Genomic DNA, 23,008 nt, shown 5'->3' with positions numbered 1-23,008 from the left:
TTTGTGCACTTGGGGGTGCCAAATGTTAGGCACCCCAAAGTGATTGTATTGACTTACCTGAAACCCTGGGCCAGTGCTCCTATCAGCAGAAAACTGCACCGCCCCGGGGTTCTTCCACTGAGCACCACGGAGGAGCAGCAGCAAGCCAAGGTATTCAGATGTGGAAACCACTCGTGAGTTAAGTCAAGCATGATTTTAGTATCCAAAATATGGCTCCTGTATCTTTCTGAATCATATAAAACAGTGTATTTATTGTGGTAGAAAGTACATTTCATCATATGTAAAATGTTCCTTAGTGTATGGTTTAATAACATTTATTTATAAAGAAACCAGACTTAATAGGCTGTACTATCTAAATGGCAAATAATACATAGCACAGATTTGGTTCACAATATTGCATTTGACAATTAGTTATACTAGAGGAACAGCAACATCAAAAACAGCTAGATTTTTTTCCTTTACATAACAGGACACTCCTATTCTTCTAGTATGAACATTAGAACAGTCAAGTATGGCCTTCGTTTACTGTAGGGGTAAAGAGTGCACTTTATAAAATCTTGCTCACAAAAGTAATAAAAATATATATTATCTCTGTCCTTTCCTTTTATGAATATAAATATTTCAATGAGGAACATGCATCCTCCAGATAAGTTTTTAAGAGTGCATTCTATATACATTAAAAAAAAAACATGTTTTTCTTTTGACATTATAAGATATGTAACAAATTGAATACAATGTTAAAGATAGGTAATAAGGTAAACAAGTAAAACATTGTAGCTAGATCCGCTCTATTGTAATCGAACCTGACATACAAACACATTGTGGTTACAGGGATCTAAGCTCCAAGGGTGCTACTCCTCACTGCTAATCATTTCCCTTGTGGTGTGCATAGGAAACCACTACACTTATAATTTGGTGCCAGAATCAAGGCTAAATATATATCTATTCTTTTTCTAAATAATGATATCTTAGAAGATATGGCATCACTGATTGTGAAAGGCAATTGCAAGGGTATTTGGAGAGGAAGGTAGTTTTGTTGCTAGATATCTCCCCTCATTTAAAGTGAATGGGGGAGATTCCATCTGAATGTGCCTTGTAATGTCTAGCAACCGAGGCATATTACTCAAAAATGTTCTAATGTGGTGTGCTGTGGTGAGACAACACGTTAGGCTAATGGCTGATGGGGAGATTTGTAGCCCATGATAAATTTGCACTACTGTGGGCAACATCTCCTGAAAATGCTTCTTCACTGGCAATAATTGAAATTGCCTGTGGCAAAACCTACACAACGCTTTGTTTTTCCAAAGTCGCACAAAATTGCCTTCCGAGGAAACTTCAGCAGACTTTGCAACTTGTAGGTTTTATCTCCTGTGATTTCAGTTATTGCTGTGGAGAAGCATTTTTGGGAGATTTGTTGCCCAAAGTAGGGCAAATCTCTCGCGGGTGACAAATCTTCCCATCGCCCGTGGCTCTTAGAAGTCTCATGTGCCATTACCTGAAGGATACCGAAAGGAGAGCTTAAACATAAAAATAAATATGGGTAGAAATGCCATATTTTATATACTGAACTTATTGCACCATCTTAAAGGTTCAGCATCTTTATAAAAATAATGATTCAGGTCTTCAAAGTTGTCACAGGAGCTCTCTACTTTGGATTTTGTTATGAGTGACACTGCACATGCTCAAAGTGCTCTTGGCTAAGGCAGCTATTGAGAGGGTTGTTGCAAATCATCAAGCACAAAATAAGGTTTGCCTGTCATATAATCCGAAGCTACAGGGATGATTATTACATTTGGATGCTTACTGCATTAGGTTCTGAATCAATACTATATTATCGTGAGGCAGTCCCTAAACTCAGGTAACCTACAGAAGAACAGAGCATGTTTTTTTGACTAGGCTGAAAAGAAATGGGGAACTGCTGAAGAGAAATCTTCAGAGATACAGCTTAATTGCAAAACAGCTGTGATTGCCTTGGGTATTTCTACACTACTTATTCATTATGCATCAGTTCTCCTTTAACCATCCAAGCTGAACTTAAGAGAATTACAGTAGGGCTCGGGAGCACTAGTCAAATTGGGGTCCCACAAAACCTTTTCAAAATCTATTAATAATAAGGTGTTGTTTGTTGTCCTCTAATTGTAATGTCAGATGAGGCAGCTTTCTGCTGGTGCCACTACTAGTGCTGTTCACGGAGTATAACCAGTTACCAATGTTTCCATTATACTTAAAAGGAAGCAGAACAGCAGTTTAGGCATTACTGTATCTGAGCATAAGAGTGACATTGTCTCAAACTGTTATATAAGGCTGTGATCAAGTTGATGGTTCTTGGCGGGCTACAGTAAAGTTTATGTAATACTACCCAAAAGCTCACACTGACTGTCACTCAGAAAGTATGCCCCGTAACCCCCCAAACAGGGACATGGCTGCTGCGCCAGTGAGCAAGGGAAAATTTCTCCATTTCTCAATTTATAGTTAAATTAACAAACTTTATACTCCTTAAGATAACTGTTTTTGTTTCATAATATAAACTAAGCGGTTATGCTTTTATGCAAAAACCTGTATTGAAAAAGTGTAAATTAAAATACCAATATTGTCACACCAATATCAAAACCAGGTATCCTGATTCAACATTAAAAACAAGAGGCTGAAGAAAATGAATATGGTAAAACCTAAAACCTGGTAGCCTACATATAGCATCCTGCATTGTGCACACTAATAACTGTGATGTGCAAAATGCAATATGCTTAGAAGTCTGATATATCCTATTCTTAAAAAAAAAACGAAGATGAAAGGCCAAATATAACACTAGCAGCTATAATAGGTGAGACAGCAGAACAAAAGATACATAACACCTATGGCACATAGGGTGTTTTACTGCTGCTGTGGTGAGGCAGGACAAAATGCCCTTATTTATAGATGTGGCACTGCTTGGAGCCCAGTGAGTCCAAGACTATCAAAGAAAACTTCCAGGGCAGTAAAATAGCTTTCAGTTTATGAGAGGGCTAGAACTGCAAATAATGTATGCCATATAATAAAGCAAATATGCAAGAAAATTGCATATTTGCATAATGAATGGAATATATTTTTTGGCCTAGAATGTTCAACTCCAGACAGAATAAAAGCCTATAAGTCCTACAGAAGTCCAATAACCCTTTAAAAAATATTGTAATGAAGTATGCCTCGATAAGAATGTGTATGGTTTGTGGATACAACTTTAGAAAGTTTACATGTGAAATGTAGAACAAATCATAGGTGGTATGATAAAAAGAACCCGTTAAACAACATTCTGTAAAAATATCAGTGTTTTTGATTGGAAACTGAGGAAATGTCATTTATCACCCTATCCTATAGTCCTGCTAAAAGTGGGAGTCAATTGCCCATAATGAAATCATTAGAACACCAAGACATTTTGCTTTTTAACATGTTTTTCACATTCTTTAAAAAATGCATCATTCATATATTTACTCCTGCTCAAACAATGGCTTACTTGCTGCAAATGAACAGTAGGTCATCACATACATATTGCTATCTAACATTCTACTGGCATTTCAATTGATTCAAATGACTGCTGAAGCCGGAAGCACAAAATAACATCTTTTAGGAGGAAAAAAAATGATTAGGCACTGCAATGCATGTCTACAGGATATTCATATGAGGCTTCAGTTTGAAGTCATCAACATGGGGTACATTGTTGTAGACTAACAGAGCTACAAGTCCTCTTGTAAGGATACCATTAATTTGGTATCTGCTGAATGCTAATACATCTTATATATTACTAGGGCATGTTAACTAAGATTTTATTTTTATTTGCTAAGGAAAAATATACACCCAACATCCATTTTAATATAAGACAGAGTGGCCTGCCTCTCTCTTTCCAGAATTTAATTGTGAAAGGCCTATATGGATGTATGCAACTGTTCAGAAGAAACAACTATTTTACTGGTAGGTGATTAATGATAATTTACTACTGTGGTTATTTAATGTCACTTGCCATTGAGTGCCCCTAATATAAAGGATTCTCTTATGTTCCCAGAATTTGAGATGTCCTGACGTTTTCTGTCAGGTGTCTAGAATGCATTAACCGCAATTGCTGAAGTCCGTGAATCTCTTTTCTGGGTACTTTCGCAGCGACTGTTAAATAGTTTTTTGGCACCAGGTCAGTCGTGAATGAATCACATGAAAAGGACCAGCTGAATCTCAATATGGCTCAGATAAGGTAGGCAGAGACACTTTATGCAGCAACTATGCAAAAGCAACCAACCCCTTACAATCTGTACGGTCTCCATAGTTCTGAGATCCAGTCCGAGCCCAAAATGTTCTATATTCTAATACAAATAAAAATACTTTTTTTTTTTCAATAGTTTTGGCCTCAGTACAGCTCCTTATCTCTAATTGAGTGACATCTGTAGATTAACTGTTCAGGACAGGTAGAAAAAAAACCATAATGATATGCCACAAAAGAAGAAATACACTCCCGTTTCGTGCAGTATATTTTTCAGGTGCCTTCAGCTCCCTCTCCACTTACTGCCCGCTGGCTTGGTCTTCTGTTTTCTTGTTCAGTTCTTTATCAACTCTGCAAAGGGAAAAAAGTTAAGCTGTAATTAAAACAATTAAAATCAGGATTTTTGACTATGGATTTGACTGTAATGCAATACCATTTCTGATTGTTATACATAATATTTTTGTCTATGCAATGAAACTTTAATTAACGGTTTGGAAGTAGTGAAATATTTAACACTGCAATGCTGTTAATTTGATGTAAGTAATAAAAACAATACAAACACAAATGGTTATGGAAGTAAAAAAAAATAGCAGCAACATAACTAGACACAGCAACTGCTGGGGGCCCATGGCAATGTGGAACATATGACATATGTTGCTCCCAACAAGCCCATGAGCGTCTAGGTTGGGGAGTCCCAAAAAATCTTTTTTGTAAGGGTTTGGAACCCTGAAGTTATGCCACTGGATAGAAGCACAGTATATATTTATCTGCCACCTTGGTTAAATGATATAGTGGAAACACAAAGATAGTATCGTAGATTACTTTAAAATCATTAGTATGCACAGTCCTCTCTAGAGTGTATGTATCTTGGTGTAAATAAGAAAAGTGCAAATGAACCCTGGATGGAAAGCAGCAGACACTAATTACTTATTTCTTGGAGCTGGTAGAAACTACTTATAACTGGTGGGAATATAAAGAGATGGTGCATAAATACAAGTATAGAACTACTGATGAGAGATGGTATATGGACTGGTAAAGTAGGAGAAAGTATATGAACTGGTAGTAGAAGACTGATTGTGTTGGGTGTGTGAATTGGCAGAGAGGAGGAAATTATATGAACTGCAGGGGAAAGTAATACATTTTGAGGTTGGAGAACTAGTAGGGTGGGAAGAGATAATATATGAACTGGGCAGAGAAAAAGACATTTAGTACATTTCAATATAGTTCATCGGATGCTACAGCTGAACCTCACCATTATAATTGTTAACACATATTTATAAACTAACATATTCCACAGAGCTATACAGTAAGTGGCTATACAGTTTGAACATACAGATTACATACCATAGTAACAACTTGTAGGTACAAGAGGTAAAGTGGGTCCTGCCAGCAGAGGTTTTCCTAACTTTTACACTTTTACAAATCTAAATATACATAGTCGTTTCTATTCTCTGCTCTTTTCCAAAATGAATCTGTCCACTTAAGAGGTAATTAAATCCTTTTTAAAGAAAAAAACCCACAAACCTGAATCTATCAGTATCAATTTCACCATTTAAATTTAATATCAGCAAAAATAGAGAAAGTTCTTACACTGCCAACCACAAAATCAAAGGACTAATTAAATTAGATTTTTTTTTATTTACCACCACTCTTTCTAATCTATCATTCATCCAGTTCTCTGTCCAAGTACAAAAATCCAGACCAATATCACTCCAGACCAATATCATTTACCTTCTGTGTGGCACTGTATTAAAGTCTTCGATCTAGGTTGATCACATCCTCTGTCACCCTAATAACTAGGTTTCTGCTCACCCTCTCAGAAAAGGCAGTTTAATTTGTCTGTCACGATATGAGTTATCAAAGTCCTGACTTTTTATATTTCTTAAATTAAGAAGCTGATTTATCAAATATGGAATTGGGAAACCTTAAGGACTTCAAGTAGTTTACCTTGTTTTTTGAAAATTTCCTGAATATTTAACACATATATCAAACCAAATAAATATGTGTAAATTTGTCAGCCATTCTGAGTTGTTGGGTACTAGTGCTGTCTAAATTTTTACTCCCCGATGTGTCTCATTCAGTGAGAAAAAAGATTTCAAGAATTATTTTCCACAGTACTATTAGGATTGTTAAATCTTTAAATGTCGGAAAAGTCTTCTAAAGTGTAATTTAGATTAAGCTCTATAGTGCTCTTTTTATCTGGTTGGCAGTTTTTTTTTTTGTATTGTTATGTCCGATGTTTACCCTCATGTATTGTACACACTGCAGAATATGTTGGCCCTTTTATAAAAACATGTTCTGTTAAAAGTTTATAGGAAAAGGAAATATTAACTCTTATTAAGCTTTATCAGAAAGGTCTTTCAAGTGTTGAATTTTTTTAAATCTCCCATAAACTCGAAATTTGAACAATTGAAAAAAAAAAAAATAGAACTTTTAAAACTCAGGTGGGGTGAATAGGATCGACCCAAAAACTCAAATAGAATTAGAATCGAATTTGATACGAGTTTTTCGTAGAAAAAACTCGAATGTCAGGAAGACTGCACACAACTCCAAATTGATCCCAGGACATTTCCTATTGACTAAAACAGCAGTTTGGCAGGTTTTAGGTGGCGAATAGTCGAATTTGAGTTCTTAAAGGGCCAGAGTATGATAAATCTAGAAGACTGAATTTGAATTTTTTAACAATTCCCTAATTGAATTTGACAGTTTTGGCCATAAAAAAAAAAACATGAAAATTCGAATTTTCAATTCGACCCCTGATAAATCTGCCCATAAAAGTGATGCTGCTCTAAATCCTCAACACTGCATTTCTTTCCTTCTATTGTGTACACATGGACTTCTGTATCAGACTTCCATCTTTCATCTTAAACCTCCAGGGCACGGGCTTAAGCATGCTCAGTTTGCTCCTCTCTCCCTCCACTCCCTGCTGTAATAGCAGGGAGAGATTCAGGTAGGAAATTATCTCACACCAAGTTAATATGGCAGCTGCTATCCTAAACAAACAGAGAGAGCTTCTAGAACTGTTTACTCAGGTATGGTAAATCATTCTACAGAATAAATATTGCATTCTAGCTTGCACTATTGTGATTAATCTATTGGCAATAATCTGCCTCGGTAGCTTTCCTTCTACTTTATTAGTAATAAATTGGGGTTTAGCCTAGCAATCTGACATGCACTTTTTTTTTCTGGTATGGTATTTTGAAAATCATTCTGTGGGTTTTGATCTACACGAGTCTTCACAGAACTATACATATTTGGTACTGGTATGATTTGGGGGAGAGGGGGATTGAATTGGTTGTGGAACTTTCAAAAGCTAAAATGCATATAAAAGAATATGATTTTAAATTTCTGTATATTTTTTTAAAATATTCATAGGACTAATTTTATATGTATGTATACTCTAGCTAAGACATATATAAGTCTTTTTCTGCCTGCCCCCTGGAACATGCACATAGTAAAAGCACATGATGTTGAAAATATGCTTGCCAACAAGCTTATACAATTGTGCAAAACTGTCTGCAGCACATCCTTCCTGGCTACCATCCACTTTCACCCACCTGCTGTCCTTATTGTTACCGACATTTCTTTGATTATATCACAAATGTATTTATTATAAATGCTCTTGAATTATTAAAAAAATCCTTAAAATGCAGAATGCTCACTTCCGGGCAGACTTTGCTTCCTCTATTATTTATATTTAAGTCTATGTAAATTGAATCAAGAACAAGTAGTCCCAGAACACTGCTACAGTTTTAAAGTAACATTACCTTTTAAAAATATGTAACCATGAACACGTTTACAGAGAATTCTGTGGCCCCTCCCTTACATATGGGTTGATTTGTATGGTACTCGGGCCAAGTACTCTCCACTTCCTTTCAGTCAATCAATAAGGAATTTTGTCATGATTTTCATGGTATAGTTTTTATTACTAAATTACACCGTGTAGATTGCAAGTAACTTTTTTACCATATAAAAAAACATTTTTTTTAAGTTGTAATATTGGTGTGTAGGCAGCCATCTCAGGTCATTGTGCCTGATTATGTGTTTTCAGAAAGAGCGAGCACTTCATAATGAAAAAACTATTGTTTCTAATACTCAGTGTAACTGAAGGAGTTGTAAATTGGGTTAGCCTGACTTGGATTTTTATTATTGAGTGCTGTTCTCATATCTTCCACTAGGTGGGGGGGGGCATTTTTAGCAATGCAGGTGTCAGGGAGCTGTTCTCCGGTTAACTTCCTATTGTTCTGCGGATGGGCTGTTGGGGAGCAGTAAAGAGTGACTTAAGTTTATCAGAGCACATGACTGGGGGCACCTGGGAAACTGACAATTTTTCTAGCCCCACGTCGGATTTTAAAATTAAATATAAAATAATCTGTTTGCTCTTTTGAAAAATTGATTTCAAAGCAGGATTCCCCTGGAGGAGCATTTTGTAAAAAACAACGTTTTCCCATGACAGAATCACTTTAAGAGAGATATTTTCTGTACTAAGTACTACTCATAAGCTACAGAGTCCTATATGAAATACTATACTATTATTATAATGTAATTATTAGACACATTATTTAAAATAAACTGAACTAATTTTGTAAACCCCTAAAGGAAAAAAATTATGCAGTTGTTAATAAATGCACATAAATCATAGCACTTAGAACATTTCAATATATCATTTGTAATACTGCACTTTATCATCAATCTATTACGTGTTCTTCAAGCACTAAAATAAACGATTGCCAAAATTACTTTCAGCCATTAACTATAGAATAATTAAATGTTTTGTGGGTATGTAGCCTGAATGGATTGTACCTTCCAGTTAATTGATGAATAGGAAAAGAAAGTATTATTTTAATTAAACGTGGCATGCATAGTAATAGGTTTCAGAATGGCATTACATTCACGAGCAAGAAAAGCTGTGCAGAGTTCAAATTACTGGATGCAAGAAACGCTTCCAATTGACAGGATTGGAGCCAGAAGAACTCTAGTGCACTGGTCAGCTTAAACATAAAAAAACACAGCAAATACAAACATTAAGTTGGAACGGCTATCAGCAGCAGGCTTGATGCATCACATAAATAACACTGAAATCCGTGCTCATAACAGAGGGGGATATAATTGGGTAACAAGCAGAAGGGGGCCATGCAGGACTGGCTTTTGTTTGCTGAACCATAACATGCTCAGAATTCCATTTGAAACAACACTATGTTAAAAACACATCTGGATTTTCATAAAATCAGCTTTCCCTAGAATATCGATTTGTTTCTATTCCGTAATATTGCCCAATGACAGTTCTGTGCTACTACGTGTAAGAAGTGCATGTTTATATTTACTAATGCTGGGTAGTTTAATGCAAGCCAACCAGTCAGGGAGGGATTAGTTTGTGCATGGCAGGTGGACTAAGTCTGGTGCAACCCATAGAAGGTGTGTGGATACCTTTTGTTTTTCTTTTTACATTTTCCTTCGTCATACCTTGGTAGGAAAGAGTTTAATTCACAGTAAGTCACAACAATGAAAGACACAGAAGAAAAATGATCATTTACATTCAGTGTGAACAATAGACCATATTATGACACTCACTGGAGAGAAACATTAAAACACACAAAATGAAAACACATTTTAAAGAGAGAAGTCAGATTTATGTGGTTCTTTTATAAAATGAATACCTAACAGAGATAGGCAATGACAGATTATTATTGATGGGCGAATTTATCCTGTTTCGCTTCCCTGAAAAATGTGCGAATTTCCAGCGAAATGGCGAAAAATTTGCAAACCGCCGGCGTCCAAATATTTTTGACGCAGCAACAATTCCGATGCCGGTGACAATTCCGACACCCATTAAAGTCAATGGGCGCCTAGAATTGTCACCGGCGTTGGAATTGTCGCCAGCGGAGGAATTGTCGCCAACGTCAAATATATTTTGACGCCAGCGTTTTTTTTTAGGCAATTCCACGAATTTATTCGCCGACGGCAGAAATTCGCTGCGATTTCGCGCCTGCCGAATAAATTCGCCCATCACTACAGGTTATATCAATTTCCCAAATGTATTGGACTGCTTTGTTACCAGCTGGCAAGGGATCGATTAGACGTCACAACTGCAAAAGTGCATTAGCAAGTTTGCAGTAAAGTTATGACTAAATGCTGTGACGAAGATATGAAGAGCTAAAGCATTTTAAAACTAAACTACAGACTCATGAAGGTTAAAAAGCAGAGTATCAAATGACAATGGTATCCCTTATGGCTGTCAGGCCTGCTAGACAGAATGATAAATTATGCATGTGGCTAAGTAATGTAGTAATGCATTCTAGAAAATTGATTTAAACAGACTTGTCAGCTCTCTCTCTCTCTTTTAATAGTATGTCACAAATGATAATTTTGGGTGGGTGGGTATGTGTATGTATATATATATATATATGTATATATATATATATAGATACATACATACATACATACATACATACATACATATGTATATAGAAACGTATATAGTATTTTTTCAGTTACTGGATTGTTTGAGGTAAGAAAGAGTATGTTTGCTGCTCTTGCCTTGCTATCGTAAGGGTTTAATTGTGCTTCTGTTGTTCAGACACCTCCATGATGTATGTATCTAAACAAATTCAGAGCCAGGCACCCTGTAGGAGTCAGATCTCACTTGAGCAGATCAATCAACTTAACCCTGTAAGTCCTGAATGCAACTCATAAAGCCTACCTGGCTTTGGAATGTGCCAGGCGCCTTCAAGTGCTTTAAGTTACTCTGCACCCCTGGAAGGACGTCCACTCATATTATAAAAGAAAGGCACCCATATGCAAAATAAATGTACATAGTTACTAAACCGAATCATTTTTATTAAACGATGACGCAAGTGAATTTTTATAAGCAATCAGTAAATGATGAGGTCTCTTTAAGTATTTGTAACTCATTTTCTGGTTTCTCGTAATGCTTTTTTGTTGTTCCCTTAGGTATCCATTAAACTTGCACATCGACTTGAGGATCTGCATATAATTTAGCGACACGATTTCCTAATAATAATATTTGACACTGCAGTTTATAAACCATATCGTTTATTTGGGGAAAGGGGATACTATTTCTGATACTATTTTCTTGAAACAAATATTCAAGTATGTTTTATAGGATAAACTATAAGAACCTTGGTTATTTACTGTTCCCGATTATACATGTTCAAGGGAATTTGGCAGCAGGAAAAGAAATATCACACTTCTAGTATTCCCTATAACAATAACACATAGCTCAACTCTGTTTGCCTTTCCAATAACAAACTACATATTACTGTACAACGGTCTCAAGCTAAATTTCAAACTACAATAGAAAGACAAGTGAAATTATGTAAAGAACATTACATACTCTTTTATGCATTCCGGTATGCTGACGTACTCCATAGGAATAAGTTCTGCTAATTCAACCAAGCTAAAGACATATTTAATTTTCTGGCTGAATTTTGTGCTACAAACAAAGGGAAAAAAAACAATAGTTATTATGGTAGTTATTGTAGTAACATAACAATTAAATATATAAATTCAAATTCAATTTCTCTTACCTAATGAAGGGCTTTGTGATAGCTATAAGTGTTCTGATAAACCAGGAAGGGTGCACTATGATCAAAGATTTGAGATTCTTCCGTAACCTTTAATGAAGAAAGAAAAGCATTTGGTTAGGCTATACAAAAAGGAAAGGTTGTGGGAGCACTCCATGGCTAAATATTAAAATACAATGGAAGTGCTACTGATGTGGCCAAATTAACTACAGACATAGAGAAAAACAAGAGATAGCTTAAAGGGATACTGTCATGGGAAAAAAATTTTTTTTCAAAATGAATCAGTTAATAGTGCTACTCCAGCAGAATTCTGCACTGAAATCCATTTCTCAAAAGAGCAAACAGATTTTTTTATATTCAATTTTGAAATCTGACATGGGGCTAGACATTTTGTCAATTTCCCAGCTGCCCCTGGTCATGTGACTTGTGCCTGCACGTTAGGAGAGAAATGCTTTCTGGCAGGCTGCTGTTTTTCCTTCTCAATGTAACGGAATGTGTCTCAGTGAGACATGGGTTTTTACTATTGAGTGTTGTTCTTAGATCTACCAGGCAGCTGTTATCTTGTGTTAGGGAGCTGCTATCTGGTTACCTTCCCATTGTTCTTTTGTTTGGCTGCTGGGGGAGAAAAGGGAGGGGGGGTGATATCACTCCAACTTGCAGTACAGCAGTAAAGAGTGATTGAAGTTTATCAGAGCACAAGTCACATGACTTGGGGCAGCTGGGAAATTGACAATATGTCTACCCCATGTCAGATTTCAAAATTGAATATAAAAAAATCTGTTTGCTCTTTTGAGAAATGGATTTCAGTGCAGAATTCTGCTGGAGCAGCACTATTAACTGATTCATTTTGAAAAAACATTTTTTTCCCATGACAGTATCCCTTTAATGCATATTCCCTGGTCCCGTCACATAAGCAATCTATGCAGATGCATGTATTTACAAAGACGGGTTTAGGAGTTACAAAATTATGATCATAAAATTGATAAGCCACCCTACCACGTCAAGGTAAAAACCCATATGGCGGTCCCTAATTATTTACCTCTGGTCATAATACTCAAATGCTAAAGCCGCCCCGGCATAGAAGCATTACCTGAAATAGACTGCAGCAATATTTAAAAAAAATATAAGAAATATAACCATTGACCAAAATTTCCTACATTCAGTGCTGTAGTATTTATCAAAGGTCTGTGAGTTTTTTTTTTACTTTGAATATACTCACTCACAATAGGAGGGGAAAACTTGAATACTCGAACTGATGAAGTTAACGCCGAAAAAAAACTTGAATAGCTCAAGTTTTTGAGCAAAACCACAAAAAAAACCCAAAATCTTCAGATGGTTCCAGGGACCTCTGCCATTGACTTCTATATGACCTTGACAGGTTTTAGCGGGAGCATTTTCAGATTTGGGCTTTTTGCTGCTTTGGGGAACAATAAATCTTGAAAAAAAAAATCTATACAGAAAAATCTAAATTTTTACGGAAGCTACCCTTGAAAAACTCAAATTGTTTTGGAAAAACACAAACCAACCTTTGATTGGAGAGAACTTACATGTTGCTGAACTGGGAACTACACCTGGTTTTGGACTTTGATATATTTGATTTTGATATATAACCCCCCCCCCAAGTGTTGCAACTTGGTTTGGCTGCATGCTCGGACTTCAGCCCAACCCATATCTTGAAAAAACCAACTGGGATTTGGCAAATCCCAAACAGAATGCTGGATTCTCTGCTCCCCAAACAAAAACAGGTTGATTTGAATACATTGGCATTCAAGTAAATCATTTAACCTAAGCCTGTAACATTGTGCACCTAAGTTGATGGTTACAAAAAGGAATGACCATGATGTTTTAATTACTGAAATATTTACAAAATACAGAAACGACAGACAAAGTGTTTTATACTCTATTTATACTCTATTGCCCATTTAAAACTTTATAGAGTGATGGATTTTTGAAAATACATGTACTTCTTTCTGAGAGGATGATTTTAGTTCATCAAGGCTGAATTACATGGGAGATTTTGTAGGACAGTGTTGGATCGACAAAACTACAAGTCTTATGTATTTGCATGGATCAAAATATAATGGAATCGATACAAAAATCTGATGTGTAAAGCACATGGAAGATTTGCCATCCATCGCAACACAACTGTCGGAAGGGATCGCTGCATGCTGTGTCTTCATCCAATGCGATAAAATCTGATGGTGTCTGACCAACGTTTTGTTTATATTGAAATACATTGCCTGTTGGATGCATGGACAAAAACACAACATCCAACGTCCTCTGATCTGACTTTACATTATGGTTATGGGGATCATATTTTGTAGGATTCTACAAAATATCATGCTGTTGTGTGGTGTTGCATTGCAAGATCAGATAAAAGCCTAATAGCCAGCTTTATGAACAAAAGCTTCATTTTCATTTTGCTTATTAAAGCATATATATGTCAGATCAGTCTGACTGTAATATTAGCTCATCATGTTATCCTGTATGTTGGAACTCCTGCTTTAGACTTACCTTCTATCAATTTGCTGATAGCATTTTCTAAGCCATCCTAGGCTAGGCATTTTCCTCCGTGTTGTGGCTCCATTTAAATAAACTATCATGTAGTTTTCTGCAACTAACATTTCCAAAGTGCCAATAACATACCTGATGAATAAGCAGAGACAATAAAGGTGAAAATAAAAAGACAGAACAGGGAACAAAATCAGAAGACATAGCAAAAAAGTAAAAAGCTTGTCACACAGTACGAGCAGTCACTTAACGAAGATGGGGAACAAAATCAAGAAAATGAATAAAGCTGGTCACACCGTACCAACTACATAATTCCCATAATACACATAATAAAGGATCAAGGTTTCCTTTAGTAAACTATTGCTTCTAGTGTGTGGAAAATGAACCCCTTACTTCAAATATAAGGATACTAAACGTTACTGAGTAGCATCAAGGGCTACATGATTTTGATGAACTTTTGCTTTATAATATCCATACATTTGTCTTTTTATAAGATGCAGTAACCACTCAGTATATAGCTAATGTTAACCAGCTGCAGATTGAAAAATTAAATGCAACAATTTTACTGGTTATCATGGGTTAGAGCCGAGATGCAAAGCTTCCCAGTGTTGGTAGATGAGCCAAAGTGATTTATATGGCACAAATGACACCATAGAGCACCACTTGTAACATCACTAAACACACATTCGAAGGAGATATTTTACAGTCTATTTGTGGCTTGTGTAATGTGTGTGTGTGTGTGTGTGTGTGTATATATATATATATATATATATATATATATATATATATATATATATATATATATATATATATATATATATATATATATATATATATATATATATATATATATATATATATATAGTATAAACATTAGTAGTGATTTAAATAAAGAGTACAGAATGTAATACTCACTTAAATAGATTGTCCATTAGGTAGCGATAATTAGGTTGGCTGCTGTCAGGCATAAAGCACACAGCAAACACTATAATTGCATTTAATCCATCTCCATAATAACCTTAAATAAAAATAATAAAGTCAGTGGAAGAGAAACTCAGAATTTTCAAATTAAGATATTATGCAGAGCTTTTTGCTGGATTTTTTTCGTTTTGTGTAGAGAAATATGTTTGTGAAGTGGCATAACTAAGGAGGAAGATTATATTATTATATAGTAGATTATATAGTGAATAATGTAACCCCCTATTGTGAAATATAAAGTATATGTTAAAGGAACAGTAACATCAAAAAATAAAAGTGTTTTAAAGTAATGAAAATATAATGCAGTGTTGCCCTGCACTGGTAAAACTGCTGTGTTTGCTTCAGAAACACTACTATTGTTTATATAAATAAGCTGCTGTGTAGCAATGGGGGCAGCCATTCAAAGGAGAAAAAGCTCAAGTTACACAGCAGATAGAAGATAAGCTCTGTCTGTCTAATGGTGTTATCTGTTATCCATTAGTTAACCTGTGCCATATAGCCGTTTTTCAATTTCCGCCATTGCTACACAGCAGCTTGTTTATATGAACTATAGTAGTGTTTCTGAAGCAAACAGATCAGTTTTACCAGTGCAGGGCAACAGTACAAGGTATTTTCATTACTTTGAAACACTTAAATTTTTTGGTGTTACTGTTCCTTTAAGTCATCGAGATGTTCCATGAGCATACAAAAGCATGAGTCTGAAGGCTTTTTTTTACAGGTCATGGATCTTTGAGGCCACATCTAATATCCTCATTTTTCACAACAGGTGGTACATTATTTATTATAACACATAAATTTCACTGAGAACCAGTGTGTGTATATATATGGATGATCAGCACACTGTTGATTGTGAATATATGCTCTTTTATTTCATTATACCATTATGTGAGTGTGCTGATCCTCCATATGCATGTAATACAATAATTGATCGTTCATCTTATTATGATTATTGATGACATCGGCAAGCACTTTTATAAGGATATCATTTACAGTATATTCATTCATGTCACGTGTGTGTGTGTGTGTGTTTGTGTGCCGATATATATATATCTATATGAATGATATGATCAGCACACTGTTGTTCTTGTAAATAAAAGGTAATATTTCACTGAAATTGGAGTGCGGGTCCTTTGGAAATTTTAAACATGTTATTTGACCCAGCACCCACAAGACTGGCTTAGAGAGTGTGTGTGTGTGTGTGTGTGTACACACAGTGGTGTGAAAAACTATTTGCCCCCTTCCTGATTTCTTATTCTTTTGCATGTTTGTCACACTTAAATGTTTCTGCTCATCAAAAACCGTTAACTATTAGTCAAAGATAACATAATTGAACACAAAATGCAGTTTTTAAATGAAGGTTTACGTTATTAAGGGAGAAAAAAAACTCCAAATCTACATGGGCCTGTGTGAAAAAGTGATTGCCCCCCTTGTTAAAAAATAACTTAACTGTGGTTTATCACATAGACATCCAAAGGAAGGACGGAACTCCAATACTAGGAATAAATATTTATTCCAAACACATACAAGGATCCAACGCCCTACGCGTTTCGGGAATCACTCCCTTAATCATAGGCAGGTTTATCACACCTGAGTTCATTTTCAAAGGTTATAAAGCCATTTCTAAAGCTTTGGGACTCCAGCGAACCACAGTGAGAGCCATTATCCACAAATGGCAAAAACATGGAACAGTGGTGAACCTTCCCAGGAGTGGCCGGCCGACCAAAATTACCCCAAGAGCGCAGAGACAACTCATCCGAGAGGATACAAAAGACCCCAGGACAACATCTAAAGAACTGCAGGCCTCACTTGCCTCAATTAAGGTCAGTGTTCACGACTCCACCATAAGAAAGAGACTGGGCAAAAACGGCCTGCATGGCAGATTTCCAAGGCGCAAACCACTTTTAAGCAAAAAGAACATTAAGGCTCGTCTCAATTTTGCTAAAAAACATCTCAATGATTGCCAAGACTTTTGGGAAAATACCTTGTGGACCGACGAGACAAAAGTTGAACTTTTTGGAAGGTGCGCGTCCCGTTACAGCATTTCAGAAAAAGAACATCATACCAACAGCAAAATATGGTGGTGGTAGTGTGATGGTCTGGGGTTGTTTTGCTGCTTCAGGACCTGGAAGACTTGCTGTGATAGATGGAACCATGAATTCTACTGTCTACCAAAAAATCCTGAAGGAGAATGTCCGGCCATCTGTTCGTCAACTCAAGCTGAAGCGATCTTGGGTGCTGCAGCAGGACAATGACCCAAAACACACCAGCAAATCCACCTCTGAATGGCTGAAGAAAAACAAAATGAAGACTTTGGAGTGGCCTAGTCAAAGTCCTGACCTGAATCCTATTGAGATGTTGTGGCATGACCTTAAAAAGGCGGTTCATGCTAGAATAAAGCTGAATTACAACAATTCTGCAAAGATGAGTGTGGGCCAAAATTCCTCCAGAGCGCTGTAAAAGACTCGTTGCAAGTTATCGCTTGATTGCAGTTATTGCTGCTAAGGGTGGCCCAACCAGTTATTAGGTTCAGGGGGCAATTACTTTTTCACACAGGTTTGGATTTCTTTTCTCCCTAAATAATAAAAACCCTCATTTAAAAACTGCATTTTGTGTGACAAACATGCAAAAGAATAAGAAATCAGGAAGGGGGCAAATAGTTTTTCACACCACTATATGTATGTGTATATATATATATATATATATATATATATATATATATATATATATATATATATATATACATATATATATATATATACACATATACACACACACCTTTACACACCTAAATTAATATCAACTTGAAGCTTGCGCTACTTTTGTGATCCTACTCCTTCCCAAGAGGCAGAGTATGCTATTTATTTGCTATGGCACTGGCTAACAGCAATGATTTATGCATTACAGAAATCTTAGTACATATTTTTGAGAAATGTCCTTGTACAGCTACAAAGTGCAGCTTTCACACAAAAATCACAACCATGTTTCAGTGCACTACCTCAGAGGGCAATTGTTTCATTGATTACATATACAATATACTAATATAATTCCCCACTAGACAACAGAAGGCTCAAACCCAAACCCACATTACCCCCCTTCATTAATATTTCCTTTTTTTTATCTTATTCATCAGGATTATAGCACTTTTTTTTTAAATTGCAATGCAAAACCCAACACATACTAGATACTAAATTTGTCCTGACATAATGAATGTGTTTTGACACCGCTGATAAAATTATGTCATTATGATTATAACAATGAAATGACTACTTAATCATTATAATTTTTATGTAATAAAATGAGTGAGTAGTTTTATTGAGAGCAGAATATTACATGCAAGTACCTCTTCTTACCTCCATGGCTAATAACTTTTTTATATGGTTCTATGGCAGTCATATCAACCCTGTGATCTTGCTCGCCAATTCTGAACATGCGCCAGCGCCTGCTTTCCTCCTTCTCCTCTGCCGCAGTGTATTCAGGAATAGAACCTTTTGGTAGCACCTCAGTAGTCTTTGGTTTTGGAAGATCATCTGTCAATATAATAAACTCTTATGAACATACACTTATTAACCTGTTGTGCATTATTTGTCTTAATTAACCACTTTACTCTGAAAATCTGGGAACCAATGGATGATGGCAAGCCATAAATTAATATGTACAATATTAAAATCATTGGCAAAACCGGTATTAAAGGAGAAGGAAAAGCAATTTACACTTGGGGGCTGGGGTTCTTCCAGTGAGCACCAGAGATCGAGCCTCTTCTTGCTTCCTCAGTCTTCTCACGGCTGTGCATGCGCAGTAGAACGAAAAGTCGGAAGTTTAACGAAAAAGCTGGCTATTTTGTTCTACTGTGCATGCGTCTTCCCCGGGAAATTTGGAAACCGAAGAAGGAGGAAGAGGATCGTTCCGTGGTGCTTGCTGGAAGAATCCCAGGCAGGTGCAGATTTCTGCTGATAAGAGCACTGACCCAGGGTGTCAGGCAAGTAAACATAATCACTAGGGGGTGCCTAGCTTTTGCCACCCCAATGTATATTGCCTTTCCTTCTCCTTTAATCTTAATTTTATCACTTTACAGTCCCAGCCCCACACAATGTTATTATGCTTACAGCACAAGAAATTAAGTTACATGGCCAGGGTTGTAGAAAGGAAAGTCTTTAATTACATTTTGTAAATTTGGTACATTAGAGCCGAGTGATGGAACCTTGGGTTCGTTTCCATCTCATTATGACCTTGGGCTGCAACTTCATCCGCCTATTTCTCATGCACCAATAATGGAATTATAAAGATAGCACTTTCCTTTAATGGCTTTACAGTTTAGATTATACAGCTCCTGGGAACATACCCACTCTGCCAGGGAGTAATTAAAGGGATACTGTCATGGGAAAAAACATTTTTTTTAAAATGAATCAGTTAATGGTGCTGCTCCAGCAGAATTCTGCACTGAAATCCATTTCTCAAAAGAGCAAACAGATTTTTTTATATTCAATTTTAAAATCTGACATGGGGCTAGACATATTGTCAATTTCCCAGCTGCCCCAAGTCATGTGACTTGTGCTCTGATAAACTTCATTCACTCTTTACTGCAAGTTGGAGTGATATCACCCCCTCCCTTTTCCCCCCCAGCAGCCAAACAAAAGAACAATGGGAAGGTAACCAGATAACAGCTCTCTAACACAAGATAACAGCTGCCTGGTAGATCTGAGAACAGCACTCAATAGTAAAAACCCATGTCCCACTGAGACACATTCAGTTACATTGAGAAGGAAAAACAGCAGCCTGCCAGAAAGCATTTCTCTCCTAAAGTGCAGGCACAAGTCACATGACCAGGGGCAGCTGGGAAATTGACAAAATGTCTAGCCCCATGTCAGATTTCAAAATTGAATATAAAAAAATCTGTTTGCTCTTTTAAGAAATGGATTTCAGTGCAGAATTCTGCTGGAGCAGCACTATTAACTGATTCAATTTGAAAATTTTTTTTTCCCCCATGACAGTATCCCTTTAAGGATTTCCACATTGTGGCAAACTTTTTAGTTTTTATGTTTAACTGGAGAACCTATTGTATCCTATGTGCCCCCATGCTGCTTAGGTTAGGTCTGCATTATCCCTCTAAATCAGTAGTCCAGCTTGAAGGCCAAACCATTGGTCAAGGTCAATCTAGGCCAAGAAAGGAGTACATATAAAATAAAATATCAGTGTATCAGTCAATAATATCTAGGACAATACATATTCATCCTGGACTTTCAGGTATACCTAGAACAAATGGACACAGTCACCAATTCTCACCCTAAGTGACCTTCAGACTGAGCCCCCTTCCACTGAGTCATGCCCATTTCTACCCAGGAAAACCACTGCCTGTATTGTATTATATTATTTAAAGTTATTTTATGTAATTAAACATAGTGATTAAAAAAAGCAAATCAATTTTTGGTCATAAAACTGATCCTGCAACATAATTTGTGTCCACTGAGGAAAAAAAAGTTAAGAATCACATGCCCATGTATCAGGTTTCTCTTCCCATTTGATAAGAGTTCTCAGAGTCCTAATCAGATGGAGAGTGGTTAGTTAAACAGAACCGACTACCAACTGTATGTCAATTGGATGGTAGAAGCAGCAGAAGACATACTAATGGTTTACTACGGCAGGCAAGCAGACAATCAACTACCAATAAACATGTGGACATGCGCCAAATCAAAAGCTTAGAATATACACCAACAAAGCTTTCTGGAAATGATCATACTATATTTGCTGATTACACTGCTTATTTGAGGTATTCATGATCTGGGAGTCCATAAAGCATGGTGCAATTGAACTACGGTTATCTAGTTGTCTGCATCCAAGTCTTAGAGAAACTATCCTTCAGGGCAAGGGAAGTCAGCAACATCAAAAAACAAAACAACAAAAAGGCACCCTTTACCGTGTTTTAAGTTAAAGTGCTAAAGTCTGACTGCTTGAATGCATTATTAATATACAGGCCTTGGTTTCAGAGATGTGTTCAATGGATGCATTCAAGTGAACAAAAATAGAAGCAAGTCTGATCACAAGACCTCCTTGCCTTGCTTATTAAATGTAAAGTAAAATGTCTTGCATCAATTTTTTTAAATCAATTATTCCAAATCTAGTCAGGCATGAATTTAACCTTTTGTGCCCGGCTCTTCTCTGCATAAGAAACAGGCTTGCCTATCATTTACAAAGCTTATCTTCCCACAATAGATAGAAAAGATTGAACTTGATGGAAATGTGGCTTTTTTTCAACGTAACTTACTATATTGTGACGTATATATACTTAAATTACTTAAACATTTAAGAACACTGTAATAGTACTTACCAATATTGTTCAACAGCAAAGGACATTTATTTTACTTTTTATTTTATTTTGAAACACCTTTTAAAAGAGGCAATTTGTTGTGTCTGTGGATTAATGGTATGTGCAAAGGTTTATATTCAGATGGCTGACCAGACTCGCACATCACTGGATCTGTGTATGAATTGTAAATCAGTTTTTTTTTTTCAGGACAAACTGAAGCCCCAATGAATCTGTTCAGCCACTACCACACAACCGAATCCTGCTTCAGTGATCATCCATCTCTACAGGGCATTAACCATACCAGCAATAAATGCTGTGTACAGTATCCAACCATATAGCTGGTAGGCCAATTAAGGTGGCCATAGACATTACAATTACTAAGTAAAAAAAGATCTTTGCAGGAAAGATTGTTGTTTCAATACACGTGTAGAGCTGGTTCGTCTGATATACAGATAGAAACAATAGAATTCTGCCTGTATCTGACGATTTAATGCTAACAATGGCTCTGGTGCCTTCAAAGGCGCCCAATCAAAATTTTGCGGCCAGCTCAATCAACGAGCTGAACAACATCCAAGTCTTCTGCCGATAACGGCCGGCTCATCTCCCACCATAACGCACCGATTATCGTATGAAAATTTGTTTTGTATGGTATTATCAGTGCGACTATGGCCACTGTTAGATAGGTAACCAGAAAATCGAATCATTTTTATTTTATCTTTCAGACACATCAAGAACAATGAAATAAGCATGTGAATAAATATAAATAATAATGTTACCTTCCCATTCAAATTCATTGCTGTTTTCAGATGTCGTATCCAAATCATCCAAATCCAACTCTCCACTTTCATCCAAGTCATCAGACAAAATGGAGCCCTCGCTGTGATCCAGGTTCAAGCTAAGGTTGGGAGCAGTCAGTTTCTTCTTTGATTTTTTATTGCTGTTCATTTCCACTGGACTTGGAACTACAGCATAACATAAGACAGCAAAGTAACTATAAACATTCTTTGTGGTAAATGTCATTTTTATAGAAGAGGGGGACACACTATTCTAAAACCCACTGCAGTAGTGATGAGAGTTTGGCAGATCAGGCCTACAAAACATTAATAAGGTGGCGCTGTCAGGGCCCGGCTTTACTTCTATTCACCAAACTTGTGCACGGCTGCAATGTTTTAAACCAATCCCCTGAGATTGATGCCCAATGTGAATCACAAAAGTGCATGTAGTGAGATTAAGTACTTAAATGTGAAATTACCCCAATTATAGAAAATAAAGCAGAGCCGCCTGTGATTACAGTCACTGTGAAAGAAAATCATGTTGCTTTATGGTATGGAGCATGCGGTGTGTTTACGGAGTGAAACATCGCTATTGGATTTTTATTTCCTCCTTAGGGAGTATGGACTCCTCAATTTACAAAGCACTAAGTGATTTACCAAAATTATATTTTTAGGTAGC

At 36.4% G+C, this 23,008-nt stretch overlaps 1 protein-coding gene across 4 annotated transcripts in view; it reads right to left on the bottom strand.

Annotated features, from left to right (window-relative positions):
* Positions 1 to 231: 231 nt before the first annotated feature.
* Positions 232 to 23,008, bottom strand: part of LOC108711344 (BCL2/adenovirus E1B 19 kDa protein-interacting protein 2) — a 44,227-nt gene continuing 21,450 nt past the window's right edge. For 3 of the 4 annotated variants that reach the window (XM_041586733.1, XM_041586730.1, XM_041586732.1), the window contains 8 exons: positions 22,333 to 22,518; positions 18,606 to 18,782; positions 15,193 to 15,295; positions 14,281 to 14,412; positions 11,770 to 11,856; positions 11,577 to 11,675; positions 9,650 to 9,685; positions 232 to 4,573 (listed from right to left, as the gene is read on the bottom strand). In XM_041586733.1, coding sequence (XP_041442667.1) covers positions 4,522 to 4,573; positions 9,650 to 9,685; positions 11,577 to 11,675; positions 11,770 to 11,856; positions 14,281 to 14,412; positions 15,193 to 15,295; positions 18,606 to 18,782; positions 22,333 to 22,518 — 872 coding nt within the window. In that variant the 3' untranslated portion in view covers positions 232 to 4,521. The remainder of the gene's footprint in view (positions 4,574 to 9,649; positions 9,686 to 11,576; positions 11,676 to 11,769; positions 11,857 to 14,280; positions 14,413 to 15,192; positions 15,296 to 18,605; positions 18,783 to 22,332; positions 22,519 to 23,008) is intronic. The other variant, XM_041586731.1, reaches the window with a different exon arrangement.

The sequence above is a fragment of the Xenopus laevis genome, chromosome 3L (assembly GCF_017654675.1).
Source record: "Xenopus laevis strain J_2021 chromosome 3L, Xenopus_laevis_v10.1, whole genome shotgun sequence".
In the NCBI taxonomy this organism is placed as follows: domain Eukaryota; kingdom Metazoa; phylum Chordata; class Amphibia; order Anura; family Pipidae; genus Xenopus; species Xenopus laevis.
This window is presented reverse-complemented; position numbering and strand designations above follow the sequence as displayed.